Below are 16470 nucleotides of genomic sequence, written 5' to 3' on the forward strand. Positions count from 1 at the left end.
TATACAGTATGTTTCAAAATATAATACGAATTGAGTGGAAGACATCAAATTTTCAAATTTCATAGCGATTTAATCGTTATATAGGAAATTGTTTCGAAAACGATTTGGAAAATATTCAATCTCGAAAATCACGTTTATAAAATGGCGAATTCACCGGGGCGATCGCGTCCACCAAAATTTCGAAAAAAATCATTTTGACGAAATAAATTAACATAATGTATACAGTATGTTTCAAAATATAATACGAATTGAGTGGAAGACATCAAATTTTCAAATTTCATAGCGATTTAATCGTTATATAGGAAATTTTTTCGAAAACGATTTGGAAAATATTCAATCTCGAAAATCACGTTTATAAAATGGCGAATTCACCGGGGCGATCGCGTCCACCAAAATTTCGAAAAAAATCATTTTGACGAAATAAATTAACATAATGTATACAGTATGTTTCAAAATATAATACGAATTGAGTGGAAGACATCAAAGCTTCAAATTTCATAGCGATTTAATCGTTATATAGGAAATTTTTTCGAAAACGATTTGGAAAATATTCAATCTCGAAAATCACGTTTATAAAATGGCGAATTCTCCGGGGCGATCGCGTCCAACAAATTTCGAAAAAAAACATTCGACGGGAATTATTTTGACGAAATAAATTTACATAATGTATACAGTATGTTTCAAAATATAATACGAATTGAGTGGAAGACATCAAAGCTTCAAATTTCATAGCGATTTAATCGTTATATAGGAAATTGTTTCGAAAACGATTTGGAAAATATTCAATCTCGAAAATCACGTTTATAAAATGGCGAATTCACCGGGGCGATCGCGTCCAACAAAATTTCGAAAAAAAACATTCGACGGGAATTATTTTGACGAAATAAATTAACATAATGTATACAGTATGTTTCAAAATATAATACGAATTGAGTGGAAGACATCAATGTTTTAAATTTCATAGCTATTTACCTTTTATATAGGAAGTTGTCTCTAAAACAATTTGTTCCGGAATTGAGTCAAAGTTTTTCCGAACTTTATCTATGCTAATATTGAAAGCGTCCTCTCGTGACAATGTATTCAAATGTTTAATTTTTGGATCGTCTGTTATCTGAAAATCGACAAACTGTAAAGTATTTATTTTTGCCAAAAATATCATCATCACGTTTTCTACTTCATATTATTATATAAGTTTAGTATACATCCCGTATAATTATCATAGTGCGATTTATTTTCAATATATTGGCATAAAATTCCACAAATTCTGTTAGCTAATAAATAACGGGCGTTATTTTTGGACTCGATCGTCAGAAATAATCGGAATTTCAATCTTCCTCCGTTACATCCCCTAATAAGAGATTTAATTAAGTTCTGTAAAATTAACTTTAACGCTGATTTGTGTTCTGGAAGCTAGAAAATTCGATTATACACCGCAAATAGTGAACGTTTAGGACAATTTATTTCAATCATTGGTAACCACAAACCACAATAACATTTGTCAATTGACAATATCTTTAACAGCTCCGTAAACCGAGATCCGTCAGCTTCAAAAACAAACAAAATTGGGTATCGGGAGTTTTTTTTAATAGATGGCGTTTACTAACAAACATCGGCTTAAACGTTACCGGCGGTATGGGAGTAGTTTAAATCTCAATTTAAAATAAAACTAACTTTACCAAATTCTTTTACATTTCTACAATATTATTAAGGGTTTTGAGGATTTACACTTTATATTTGATGAACTCTATATTCAAATTGTTCTGCATTTTTTAAATTAGTTATGGTTCTATCGAAAACAAGACCGTTTATGTTTTTATCATGATTAAATTCCCTATCGCACTCTGACTGGTTTTTTTGTATTATTTCAGAACGTATTACTCCATAGAAATTGCTCAATTTTTTTTTTCGTTATTCATATTTGTTTATAAAACTTCCTTCAACAATTGAATTAAATCGAAAATGTTTAACTTTGACCCATAGATTAAATCTTGTTTATTTTTGGTTTAAACTAGAGTTCAAACCGTAATTTAAGCTCAAATTCGTTAAACAATCGAATTAAATTGAAAATAAGTGTTTAACTTTGACCCATAGATTAAATCTTGTTTATTTTTGGTTTAAACTAGAGTTCAAACCGTAATTTAAACTCAAATTCGTTAAACAATCGAATTAAATTGAAAATATGTGTTTAACTGTGACCCATAGATTAAATCTTGTTTATTTTTGGTTTAAACTAGAGTTCAAACCGTAATTTAAACTCAAATTCGTTAAACAATCGAATTAAATTGAAAATATGTGTTTAACTGTGACCCATAGATTAAATCTTGTTTATTTTTGGTTTAAACTAGAGTTCAAACCGTAATTTAAGCTCAAATTCGTTAAACAATCGAATTAAATTGAAAATAAGTGTTTAACTTTGACCCATAGATTAAATCTTGTTTATTTTTGGTTTAAACTAGAGTTCAAACCGTAATTTAAACTCAAATTCGTTAAACAATCGAATTAAATTGAAAATATGTGTTTAACTGTGACCCATAGATTAAATCTTGTTTATTTTTGGTTTAAACTAGAGTTCAAACCGTAATTTAAACTCAAATTCGTTAAACAATCGAATTAAATTGAAAATATGTGTTTAACTGTGACCCATAGATTAAATCTTGTTTATTTTTGGCTTAAACTAGAGTTCAAACCGTAATTTAAACTCAAATTCGTTAAACAATCGAATTAAATTGAAAATATGTGTTTAACTGTGACCCATAGATTAAATCTTGTTTAGTTTTGGTTTAAACTAGAATTCAAACCGTAATTTAAACTCAAATTCGTTAAACAATCGAATTAAATTGAAAATATGTGTTTAACTGTGACCCATAGATTAAATCTTGTTTATTTTTGGTTTAAACTAGAGTTCAAACCGTAATTTAAACTCAAATTCGTTAAACAATCGAATTAAATTGAAAATATGTGTTTAACTGTGACCCATAGATTAAATCTTGTTTATTTTTGGCTTAAACTAGAGTTCAAACCGTAATTTAAACTCAAATTCGTTAAACAATCGAATTAAATTGAAAATATGTGTTTAACTGTGACCCATAGATTAAATCTTGTTTATTTTTGGTTTAAACTAGAGTTCAAACCGTAATTTAAACTCAAATTCGTTAAACAATCGAATTAAATTGAAAATAAGTGTTTAATTGGTCATAAATTAATTATCCATACAAATAAATCATTGAGCTAAAATAAAAAAAAAGAATATATTGAAGATATATGTTTGGTCGATTCAGGAACTCATAACTTGATAGTTTAACTGCGACATAGGACAGTTATATCTCTCCCACGGGGATACTTAGCAGGATATTCAAAGATTAAGGATCCGTCTACAAAGTTCCAGACTAGATCTGCAATATCGCACTTACATAATAGTAATAATTGCGTTGCATATATAGGGTAATATTTAATCGTAACCGGGATAACCGTATCCTGTAATTAGAACGAGCCGTAGATTATTTCATTATGGTCGGATATTAAAACGGTTTTTTAATTATTCGAAAACAATCTTAATAAACTTGATATGTTTACTCTAAATATGAAAGAAATTGTTATATTAATTACTGTTATTATTAATATTTGTTCCGTACGACCGGCTTAATTTTGTATAAATTTTAAATTCAATACCAGAAACTTTCCAAGCTATTAAATGTTTTTAGATCGTTGTAAACATAATCGTAACTAAATTTTTTTCGTCGTCCTGTAACTTGACATTTGTAGAATTCTCTAGTATTTAGTACCGACCTTCATTAGCATACAAATTAGAGATTCAACAGTCTACATGGTTATTAATTAAGAGAAGTTAGTGTAGTTGAGACAGGGGTGGAGTTACGAAAGTTTACGAAACGATTCTCAATTTAATCACCAGTACAACAAAATAAAATTCGATATTCATTTCGATCAATACGATCGATCGTGAAAATTTGTATTTTACTCACGTTTTGTACGGTGAAAATCACTTCGAATCCGGTGTTTTGTAAAGTATAACAAACGTTTCTATCTTTGGAATTACATCGTTGAATCGCTACGTTTATTTGATGCGAAATTTCATCCAACTTTTCTCGTAATATATTTGTAGCATTTTTAGCGTTTTCGCAATCCAACAAAACATCCGATACCGATGATGTTACCTTCGACGTGACTGAAATATGAAAAAAATGTCATTTTAACTAACAAATTTCTGTTGTGTAATATTTATATCGAATACATCCTTTTTTTTTTTGAAAAAATCTTACTTAGTCTTAGTTCGTCAAGTTTTATCAATGCTAAATCGATCCCGGCTTCGACGGCGAGCTCTTGTTGATACGGTCGTCCAAGAAGATCCATTACGTCTTAAAATTTTCGTTAAAAAATTATTTAAATCATATATCGATATGTATATTCTAATTACTGGCGGACGAGCTAGGAAATTCGCATCCGCCAAAATTTTAAATACCCAAATATTGTTTATTTCTATCATCGATTAATTGAATAAATTTGTTCTATGTACTACAACAAAATCAAAAAATCCATCACACAACTTTATTTGATCTAATATTAAACGCGTTTTCGTAATCTAAACAAATAAATTCTTTGTGCGATGTAAAAAACTGTTTTCAGTCTCTGAAGACGATAATTCGGTTATCGAAACGCGCGTCAAACAATGTAATTATGACTTGTGGTGTAGTTGTGGTGTAAATAGTCTTCAGTCTAGTCGAAACGCGCATCAGACAGTGTAATTATGACTTGTGGTGTAGTTGTGGTGTAAATAGTCTTCAGTCTCGTCGAAACGCGCTTCAAACAATGTAATTATGACTGATGGTGTATTTGTGGTGTAAACAATCTTCAGTCTCGTCGAAACGCGCTTCAAACAGTGTAATTATGACTAATGGTGTAGTTGTGGTGTAAACAATCTTCAGTCTCGTCGAAACGCGCTTCAAACAGTGTAATTATGACTATTGGTGTAGTTGTGGTGTATTTGTGGTGTAAACAGACTTCGGTCTCGTCGAAACTCGCGTCAGATAGTGTAATTGTAACTGTAAGTGTAGTTGTGGTGTATTTGTGATGTAAACAGTCTTCAGTCTCGTCGAAACGCGCTTCAAACAGTGTAATTATGACTATTGGTGTATTTGTGGTGTAAACAGTCTTCAGTCTCGTCGAAACGCGCTTCAAACAGTGTAATTATGACTATTGGTGTAGTTGTGGTGTAAATAGTCTTCATTATCGTCGAAACGCTCTTCAAACAGTGTAATTATGAGTGTTTGTTTTAGAATTACCAAAAAATATATATTTCATCACTTTTTTCATATATATAATCTTTCCATCATGTAAATAGTATTCAGTCTCGTCGAAACGCGCGTCAGGCAGTGTAATTATGACTAATGGTGTAGTTGTGGTGTATTTGTGGTGTAAACAGTCTTCAGTCTCGTCGAAACGCGCTTCAAACAGTGTAATTATGACTAATTGTGTATTTGTAGTGTAAATAGTCTTCAGTCTCGTCGAAACGCGCTTCAAACAGTGTAATTATGACTAATGGTGTAGTTGTGGTGTATTTGTGGTGTAAACAGTCTTCAGTCCCGTCTAAACGCGCTTCAAACAGTGTAATTATGATTAATGGTGTAGTTGTGGTGTAAATAGTCTTCAGTCTCGTCGAAGCGCGCTTCAAACAGTGTAATTATGACTAATGGTGTAGTTGTGGTGTAAACAATCTTCAGTCTCGTCGAAACGCGCTTCAAACGGTGTAATTATGACTATTGGTGTAGTTGTGGTGTATTTGTGGTGTAAACAGACTTCGGTCTCGTCGAAACGCGCGTCAGATAGTGTAATTGTAACTGTAAGTGTAGTTGTGGTGTATTTGTGGTGTAAACAGTCTTCAGTCTCGTCGAAACGCGCTTCAAACAGTGTAATTATGACTATTGGTGTAGTTGTGGTGTAAATAGTCTTCAGTCTCGTCGAAACGCGCTTCAAACATTGTAATTATGACTATTGGTGTAGTTGTGGTGGTATTTGAGGTGTAAAAAATGTATTCAGTATAAATATTTTAGCGTATATTACCTTCCATATCGTTTTTGATGCCTTTAATCGCTATATCGAAAGAAGAGGATACTACAAAAGATATTTGCATTTGAGTATTACGTACGAACGCGTTGACGTCCTCGTAAAAGATATTTGTCGCTAGAGGAAACTTCGTGATCGATTTTGAGATTTGTTCGTTGGCAGCAAGAATCACGACGATCGTAGGACTGGAATCATCGAAATAAAAATTAGGCCCGTCAACTCAAAATATAAATAATTCCATTAAAAAAAAACAAACAATAAACAGTCATTTCAATTATATTTTTTCAAAGAAAACATGAAAGATAAATAAAAAGACAAGTAGATTAGAGTAAAAAATAAAATACGATACAGAATTTTCGATATTTCCCTTCGTTTTTTAATAAAAGTCTTTAGAAAATACAAAATATATAAAAGATTCATTAATTTTTCGTTTTTAAATCACGACTGGCCTAAAATTTTACGACGGGAGTAGTTTAAAAAGTGTCTTTTCTCGATAAGATTATTTTACAACCAAAAGATACATTTTGGATTCGTTTTAGGGCAGCCGTAGTAAATAAATAACGTCTCAACAATCAATCTCGTTAAGTCGAGACGTTTTTTTTTTATATTAATATTATTTCTAAAAGGAAAAATCTAAGCTGCTTACATTAATAAAAATAGCAGTACATGCAATGAATATTCCAAGAAACGTTTTGTACATTTTTCAACGAATCGGAGGGGTCCAATGGAAGAAACTTCTTCTAAACGTTGAACGTCTTTATGACAAAAAACTTGGGTGATTGTAGCTATTGGAAGACATAACGACAGTACGATCCAAATTATAATCCAGACGACAAATATTATATCCATTTTAAAGACCTATAATTTTGATTGAAACAATTTTAATTAATTCACTATTCTTATCGAAATTTGTTTTAGTATTCCAAAAAAAATAAATATTTCACAACTTTTTTTCATATATATAATCTTTTCATCATGTAAATAGTCTTCAGTCTCGTCGAAACGCGCGTCATACAGTGTAATTATGACTAATGGTGTATTTGTGGTGTAAACAGTCTTCAGTCTCGTCGAAACGCGCTTCAAACAGTGAAATTATGACTAATGGTGTAGTTGTGGTGTATTTGTGATGTAAACAGTCTTCAGTTTCGTCGAAACGCGCTTCAAACAGTGTAATTATGACTAATGGTGTAGTTGTGGTGTATTTGTGGTGTAAACAGTCTTCAGTTTCGTCGAAACGCGCTTCAAACAGTGTAATTATGACTAATGGTGTAGTTGTGGTGTATTTGTGGTGTAAACAGTCTTCAGTCTCGACGAAACGCGCTACAAACAGTGTAATTATGACTAATGGTGTAGTTGTGATGTAAATAGTCTTCAGTCTCCTCGAAACGCGCGTCAGACAGTGTAATTATTACTAATGGTGTAGTTGTGGTGTAGTTGTGATGTAAATAGTCTTCAGTCTCGTCGAAACGCGCGTCAGACAGTGTAATTGTGACTGTAAGTGTAGTTGTGGTGTAAATAGTCTTCAGTCTCGTCGAAACGCGAGTCAGACAGTGTAATTATGACTAATGGTGTAGTTGTGGTGTAAACAGTCTTCAGTCTCGACGAAACGCGCTCCAAACAGTGTAATTGTGACTGTAAGTGTAGTTGTGGTGTAGTTGTGGTGTAAATAGTCTTCAGTCTCGTCGAAACGCGCTTCAAACAGTGTAATTATGACTAATGGTGTATTTGTGGTGTAAACAGTCTTCAGTCTCGACGAAACGCGCTCCAAACAGTGTAATTGTGACTGTAAGTGTAGTTGTGGTGTAGTTGTGATGTAAATAGTCTTCAGTCTCGTCGAAACGCGCGTCAGACAGTGTAATTGTGACTGTAAGTGTAGTTGTGGTGTAAATAGTCTTCAGTCTCGTCGAAACGCGCGTCAGACAGTGTAATTATGACTAATGGTGTAGTTGTGGTGTAAACAGTCTTCAGTCTCGACGAAACGCGCTCCAAACAGTGTAATTGTGACTGTAAGTGTAGTTGTGGTGTAGTTGTGGTGTAAATAGTCTTCAGTCTCGTCGAAACGCGCGTCAGATAGTGTAATTGTGACTGTAAGTGTAGTTGTGGTATAAATAGTCTTCAGTCTCGTCGAAACGCGCGTCAGATAGTGTAATTGTGACTGTTAGTGTAGTTGTGGTATAAATAGTCTTCAGTCTCGTCGAAACGCGCGTCAAATAGTGTAATTATGAGTGTTTGTTTTAGTATTACCAAAAAAAATAAATAATTCATCACTTTTTTCATATATATAATCTTTGCGTCGGAAGTTTCTTCGTCGTTTATATATCAAACGTTGAAGAAGGATTTTTAGTAGGTAAAGAAATTAGCGACGCCTGTCCAAACCGATCGGTAACTAATGGTAGTTGTTTTTAAAGTAATTTCCTTTCACTATTCAAACCACAAACGATAATAGGTGAAAAAGACAAACGATTCTTCCAAAAACTTCGACAATTCGTAATTTATAACTTGAATTTCGACAACAACCAAAACGATATCAATAACAAGTTTTTTAACGGATATACACCTTCAAATCCCGATAGTACTTTATTTTGCTGATATATAAAATCGAATTAAACTGTATAATTACCTGTAAAACTAATAGATATCGTGGTATTCGTTGGTTGAGGGTTTCGCGAAGCAAATCTGGAACAAAAGCATTAATTTCAATTTAATTACGGCTTTTCGGGGGTTTCAAAAAAAAAATGTTTACACCGAAAAAAATACTGTTTAAATAAAAATTAATAACGAATCAATATATAGATAATTTTCGGTGGAACGAATTGTCGTAAAAATAATAAAGTGTGGATGCGGTAAATCCCTTTAGGGCCTTTATAGTCGCTGAAAATGTGATAAACACTCGTGATATAAAAACCAATTGTCCTCTTTTCCGCAAAATATAAACGGAAAATTTGATGACGATAATTCCGAAAAGCTGAGTTCTCGAAATTTTATTACTTATCGTGTCGATCATATTTCCAGAGAAAATAGATTTTGAAATGAAAAGTGAAAATATAAAGGACGATCAAATATATATATTGTTTCAAAACGACATTTAATTTCTGTAAAATTTACTTAAACTGGAAAATATTACAATAAATTACTTGATTAGTACATTCATTTGATTAGTTGTTGACGACGTATTTGAATTTTGGAAAATTGTTACTTGGATTCGGTAACACGCTTGATTTGTACCTAGAGGAAATCCGGGGGGTTGTAAAAACCCCATTAGAATGGAAAACGCTCCGAATATCAAATACTCCTCATCCAGTCTTAATTCTTGAATGCGCATATCGTCGCCCTTGGGGATTTCGAGAAAAGGTAATTCGGAATTTCCAGTAAAGTACTTTGTGATATTTTTATTTGTGATTTTTCCATTTCTGACCGTATCTGTTGCGTCTTTCGACGACATCCAAGAATGTGTTACCATCGAAACACTGAAAGCATAAAAATAATATTGCACATTTAGGCCACGATCTTATATAGAAACAAAAATACAAAATATTTCTACTATTTTTAGATTTTACTTAATATTATGTACATCAATTCCTTTTTCAAATTATTTATTCGTTTGTCTGATATATATTTTTAATCAAAAATGTACGATAATTAATTGATTCAAACTATAAAATCATTATTTTTTTCAATACTTATAGTTATTTGTTTTAGTTTATATTATGTACGTTAATTCCTTTTTCAAATTGTTTATTGGTTTGTCCGATATAAATTTTGAATAAAAAATCTATGAAAATTAGTTGATTCAAACTATAAAATCATTATTTTTTCAATACTTATAATTATTTGTTTTAGTTTATATTATGTACGTTAATTCCTTTTTCAAATTGTTTATTGGTTTGTCCGATATAAATTTTGAATAAAAAATCTACGAAAATTAGTTGATTCAAACTATAAAATCATTATTTTTTCAATACTTATAGTTATTTGTTTTAGTTTATATTATGTACGTTAATTCCTTTTTCAAATTGTTTATTGGTTTGTCCGATATAAATTTTGAATAAAAAATCTATGAAAATTAGTTGATTCAAACTATAAAATCATTATTTTTTCAATACTTATAATTATTTGTTTTAGTTTATATTATGTACGTTAATTCCTTTTTCAAATTGTTTATTGGTTTGTCCGATATAAATTTTGAATAAAAAATCTACGAAAATTAGTTGATTCAAACTATAAAATCATTATTTTTTCAATACTTATAGTTATTTGTTTTAGTTTATATTATGTACGTTAATTCCTTTTTCAAATTGTTTATTGGTTTGTCCGATATAAATTTTGAATAAAAAATCTACGAAAATTAGTTGATTCAAACTATAAAATCATTATTTTTTTCAATACTTATAGTTATTTGTTTTAGTTTATATTATGTACGTTAATTCCTTTTTCAAATTGTTTATTGGTTTGTCCGATATAAATTTTGAATAAAAAATCTATGAAAATTAGTTGATTCAAACTATAAAATCATTATTTTTTCAATACTTATAATTATTTGTTTTAGTTTATATTATGTACGTTAATTCCTTTTTCAAATTGTTTATTGGTTTGTCCGATATAAATTTTGAATAAAAAATCTACGAAAATTAGTTGATTCAAACTATAAAATCATTATTTTTTCAATACTTATAGTTATTTGTTTTAGTTTATATTATGTACGTTAATTCCTTTTTCAAATTGTTTATTGGTTTGTCCGATATAAATTTTGAATAAAAAATCTACGAAAATTAGTTGATTTAAACTATAAAATCATTATTTTTTGAATACTTTTAGATATTTATTTAAGTTTATATTATGTACGTTAATTCCTTTTTCAAATTGTTTATTCGTTTGTCCGATATATATTTTGAATAAAAAATGTACGAAAATTAGTTGATTCAAACTATAAAATCATTATTTTTTCAATACTTATAATTATTTGTTTTAGTTTATATTATGTACGTTAATTCCTTTTTCAAATTGTTTATTGGTTTGTCCGATATAAATTTTGAATAAAAAATCTACGAAAATTAGTTGATTTAAACTATAAAATCAGTATTTTTTGAATACTTATAGATATTTGTTTAAGTTTATATTATGTACGTTAATTCCTTTTTCAAATTGTTTATTCGTTTGTCCGATATATATTTTAAATCAAAAATGTACGAAAATTAGTTGATTTAAACTATAAAATCATTATTTTTTGAATACTTTTAGATATTTGTTTAAGTTTATATTATGTACGTTAATTCCTTTTTCAAATTGTTTATTCGTTTGTCCGATATATATTTTAAATCAAAAATGTACGAAAATTAGTTGATTTAAACTATAAAATCATTATTTTTTCAATACTTATAGATATTTGTTTTAGTTTATATTATGTACGTTAATTCCTTTTTCAAATTGTTTATTCGTTTGTCCGATATAAATTTTGAATAAAAAATGTACGAAAATTAGTTGATTCAAACTATAAAATCATTATTTTTTGAATACTTTTAGATATTTGTTTTAGTTTATATTATGTACGTTAATTCCTTTTTCAAATTGTTTATTCGTTTGTCCGATATATATTTTAAATCAAAAATGTACGAAAATTAGTTGATTTAAACTATAAAATCATTATTTTTTGAATACTTTTAGATATTTGTTTTAGTTTATATTATGTACGTTAATTCCTTTTTCAAATTGTTTATTCGTTTGTCCGATATATATTTTAAATCAAAAATGTACGAAAATTAGTTGATTTAAACTATAAAATCATTATTTTTTCAATACTTATAGATATTTGTTTTAGTTTATATTATGTACGTTAATTCCTTTTTCAAATTGTTTATTCGTTTGTCCGATATAAATTTTGAATAAAAAATGTACGAAAATTAGTTGATTTAAGCTATAAAATCAGTATTTTTTTTGAATACTCATAGTTATTTGTTTTATTTGATATTATGTACATCAATTCCTTTTTCAAATTGTTTATCTGTTTGTCCGATATATAATTTTAATCAAAAATGCACGAAAATTAGTTGATTTAAACTACAAAATCATTATTTTTTGAATAGTTATAGTTGGTCGATATGGTTTGAATCAAATTTTTACAATTCATAGTTTTGTGGTAATCGAAATTTATTTTTGAAAAAAATCTCTCAACTTTCATAGACTGTTCTAAACTTTTTCAATAAATTGTTTCTTGCTACGAATTTGAATATCGATCAACTACATTTCTACTTCAACTAATTTTATATAAAGAAAATTCTGTGTTTTAATAAAGCCAAAATTTGATTTAATACAGGGAAAATCGATACAGCCAGTACATTTTATATTAACGTAATCAACTTTTTACGAGAGTGAATTTGATTTATGGAAATGAAACATATGCAATAGAAACATTAATTAAAAATGATATATTTGGGTTAATATTGATGGGCAAGACAAGTAAAGACCATAGACAAAAGCTTTAAAATAATACGATGTATAAACACGTTCAATATGATTACTTTTATTATTTTAGTCGTAAACAATATTTTCTTTACTTAATTCATATAGAAATTACGATATAAATAGTAATATTAATATTATTGATGTGATAAAAGCTTTCGAATTGATTCGAATCATTATTTATTACGTATATGTTGTTTTACTTTGATTATAATATCGAAACGAAAACTCGTCGTATAAAAATGAGAATACAAAAAGATAGTTTCAGTATATTATTACGGTATACGTTAAATTTGATGTGCGGAAAATGTTCAGCAACTAGAACAAACTCGAATTTAACATGAAAGAGTATCTAGGTTAGTTTTCAGAGTTTCGTTACTTAGAAAACGTTTATTCCTAAAATTTACAAACTAAATCTCTATAATTTCAACTTAAAACGATAATACGGCATTCGATATATATATATAATAATCGAAATAAAATCTATCGTTTAATCGATAAATTTATTAAAAGTGTATTTAATTCAAAAATAAAACTTACGGTTTAACATTTTGATTTACAGTTTTCAAATTACGACATCGATCGATTTCACATTTCGTATCTAAAAAAAAATAGAAAAACGTGAGTTTTCAAATGGAAATTCTGAAAATTAGCTATAAAAACCAAAAATTAGCCATAAAAACCCAAAAATTAGCCATAAAATTCCAAAAATTAGCTAGAAAACTTAAACATTAGCTAGAAAAACTCAAAAATTAGCTAGAAAAACTCAAAAATTGCTAGAAAAACCCAAAAATTAGCTATAAAATCCCAAAAGTTAGTCATAAAACCCAAAAATTAGCCAGAAAAACTCGAAAATTAGCTAGAAAAACTCAGAAATTAGCCACAAAAACCCAAAAATTGTTAGAAAATCCAAAAATTAGCAATAAAAACCCAAAAATTAGCTATAAAATACAAAAATTAGCCATAAAAACTCAACAATTAGCCATAAAAACCCAAAAATTAACAATAAAACCCAAAAATTAGCTAGAAAAACCCAAAAATTAGCGATAAAACCCAAAAATTAGCCAGAAAAACTCGAAAATTAGCTAGAAAAACTCAGAAATTAGCCACAAACCCCAAAAATTAGCTAGAAAAACTCAGAAATTAGCCACAAAACCCAAAAATTGTTAGAAAAACCCAAAAATTATCTAGAAAAACTCAAAAATTAGCTATAAAAACCCAAAAATTAGCCATAAAAACCCAAAAATTAGCTAGAAAAGCTCAAAAATTGGCCATAAAACTGAAAAATTAGCCACAAAAACCCAAAAATTAGCCATAAAGACCCAAAAATTAGCCATAAAACCCAAAAATTAGCCAGAAAAACTCGAAAATTAGCTAGTTACATACCGGTTTTATCCGCATTATTAGCCGCAACTTTCGAAAAAATCACGTACGAAATCCAAACGGTTTTCATAACATAAAACAAAATCGAATTCATATTCGATTTTCTATTTAGTTAAATACTTCGAAGTCCTGAAGTTTCCTCCAAAAATTTCACGAATTCGCTCCATAAACTTCACGGAATTACTTCGAACAATTGCCGTAACTGCAAATATTTCCTCGAAACATACCTAAAACCCGTGGGCATTAGAATGGCTTCAATTAGTGTAACGAACTTGCTCTATTTCAGATTTTAAATACCTATTAACCTCCTTTAATTTCAGGAATCTTTACAACAAGTCTTATTTAAATATATATATATATATATTTTAGAAAGTTGAATAATTTTTTACAGTGTCTCCTACACACGCTAATGTGTTCATTATGTTCCATTGTTAGTAAAACCAATTAATTTGCTACTAGATTTTTTGTAACTTTTCGTGAAAAGGTCTTTCAGGCGGATTATATAAGGCGATGATTAATTAACAAAGCTGTAAACATCATGCGGATTATTACATCTAGCGCCAGGCTGAATAGTCGATCTAAATCCATTGTTTTTGTTTTTCATTTTCTTATAATTAATATATTACTCGACATATTCTCCTCTTAATTGGATTACAGCGAACCTGAAACGTCTCTAAACGTTTCTTCTTGCTGTGTAAACCAGACCCTCCACAGCTTTTATTACCTCCTAGTTACCGAAAAAAATTTACGATCTTTCAAACTTTTTTTTCGGTCGGAGCCAAATCTGGTTAATAACGGGGGTGTTTCAATAAATCAAACCCTAAATCACGAATTTTTTCATGGGATTTGTGTGCAGGGGCGTTGGGTAGCTTTCCGCGTTTTTCCTCTTCAATTTTTTCCCGTAGTAATGTCGAATAGTACTTTTTCTACCCTTATTCAAAAAATCAATCATGATTAATCCACGACAATCCCAAAAAACTGAAGCAACAACAGATTTTTTGACACGAAACTTCTTAGGTCTTGTAGAACCAGAGTTTCTCGATTCCATCGGTTGTTGCTTCGTTTCTGGATCGTAGAAATGTACCCAAATCTTATCCATAGTAAGTTTTGAGAAGTCTAAATCGTTTTCGTCATGAATTGTATCGATATTTTCGAGAACTTACACAGAAACTGTCCTTCCCGATAGGTCATCATCTTCATTACTTCTTTTGAAGCTTGCAGGCCAATTTTTCGCGTAAATCTACTTACCTCTTAACCCTTTTAAATACAAGTAGATGACTCGATACTTCAATTTTTCGATTTTCACAATTTCCGTGGACAAACTTTACACTTACACTTCTAATAATTTATTGTTTTTTTGTTATGGTAACGCAATAGTTTGTTTACGCATTGAACTGGTCTAGGTTAACTAAATATCAATACATCCTCGTATATTAATGGAGTAAAAAAATGGAAAACGTAATCGATTGGAAAGGTTATGGATGCTTCCTTAAACTAGGAACATTTAATTTAATAAATCTTCAATCGAGATCAATATCTGTCGATGAAGAATAAATTAGGATGATTCGTAATCAAAAAACCGTAGTTCTCAGTTTCGCGATCGAGAAATTTTAATTTCGAAATCGTCGGTTAAATTTGACTAATTAATATCTTTAAAAAGATTATATTCGATTGAATTCGAATTGGTGCGCCTGCTTGGATTGTCCTGGAGTCGGGATAACGTCTGTATCAGAGTCGAAATTTGGATAGTTGTTGCAGTGACTATTTGGCCGTGTGCGGACACTCCGAAGAAGGTGCCGAAATTCGCGCGGATACAAGGATACCCCGAAATTGTTTCTCATAAAACTAATACGCGGAAAACAATGAAATACTATTGGGTAAGTTCATTATTTATCCTATTTAATCAAGTGAAGTATTTAACCGGATCAATTCTATATGAAGACGCTTTCCAAACAATTTTCGATCTAATATTTAGATAAAAAAATGTTTAAATTATAATTATAAGTGATGTTGTTTGCGAAAACAACCCTTAATCGCTTTTGGTTCCAACTTGAATCCCCTATAAACTTTACGGAACGACCGGTGCGTGTGTTTTGCGTAAATTTAACTTTCGGTAATTTGACCTGGTTAATCTGCATGTAAAAACTCCCTTTCGTGCACCTGACACTCCAACAATTCCATCCGACGTATAATTTATCTAATGTTGTAAAATAAAAAGTGTGGAGATATTTTCGGAATTGAATTTTCGTTTATTAATATTTAATTTTTACTACGTTCGATGTAAATTTCGGGCGTTTCTTAGTCGCTTTCGCAACCCTTTACCAACTCGAATAAAATGAACACTCAATTTCTTTTCTTTTTTTTTTTTAAACACAACGTCTGCAGAACGTTTTCCAGCAGCATTACCCGCATCAGTAGTTCTTTTACATTGAAAATCTTTTAATATTTCCTCGTGCTAAATTTAATGATACGGTTCTAAATTTTAAATTGGATATTTTAGGTTTTCGTTCTTAAAAAAATTTAATTTTTAAATATATATCTCGTGCTTTAATG

At 29.6% G+C, this 16470-nt stretch overlaps 2 protein-coding genes across 5 annotated transcripts in view; one reads left to right on the top strand and one right to left on the bottom strand.

Moving 5' to 3' along the window:
• Positions 1–14142, bottom strand: part of LOC130891464 (prominin-1) — a 29956-nt gene extending 15814 nt beyond the window's left edge. For 2 of the 4 annotated variants that reach the window (XM_057796231.1, XM_057796229.1), the window contains exons 1-9: positions 13921–14142; positions 13075–13135; positions 9304–9545; positions 8699–8754; positions 6725–6936; positions 6076–6263; positions 4278–4373; positions 3981–4183; positions 973–1111 (exon numbers count right to left, since the gene is read on the bottom strand). In XM_057796231.1, coding sequence (XP_057652214.1) covers positions 973–1111; positions 3981–4183; positions 4278–4373; positions 6076–6263; positions 6725–6936; positions 8699–8754; positions 9304–9545; positions 13075–13135; positions 13921–14011 — 1288 coding nt within the window. In that variant the 5' untranslated portion in view covers positions 14012–14142. The remainder of the gene's footprint in view (positions 1–972; positions 1112–3980; positions 4184–4277; positions 4374–6075; positions 6264–6724; positions 6937–8698; positions 8755–9303; positions 9546–13074; positions 13136–13920) is intronic. The other 2 variants (XM_057796230.1, XM_057796232.1) reach the window with 2 other exon arrangements.
• A 1546-nt stretch (positions 14143–15688) lies between these two features.
• LOC130891465 (trace amine-associated receptor 1) overlaps positions 15689–16470 on the top strand; it is a 38996-nt gene continuing 38214 nt past the window's right edge. Inside the window, exon 1 of the mRNA XM_057796234.1 lies at positions 15689–15794. The gene's annotated coding sequence lies outside the window, so the exon portion shown is untranslated. The remainder of the gene's footprint in view (positions 15795–16470) is intronic.

Source organism: Diorhabda carinulata, chromosome 3, assembly GCF_026250575.1.
Source record: "Diorhabda carinulata isolate Delta chromosome 3, icDioCari1.1, whole genome shotgun sequence".
NCBI lineage: Eukaryota > Metazoa > Arthropoda > Insecta > Coleoptera > Chrysomelidae > Diorhabda > Diorhabda carinulata.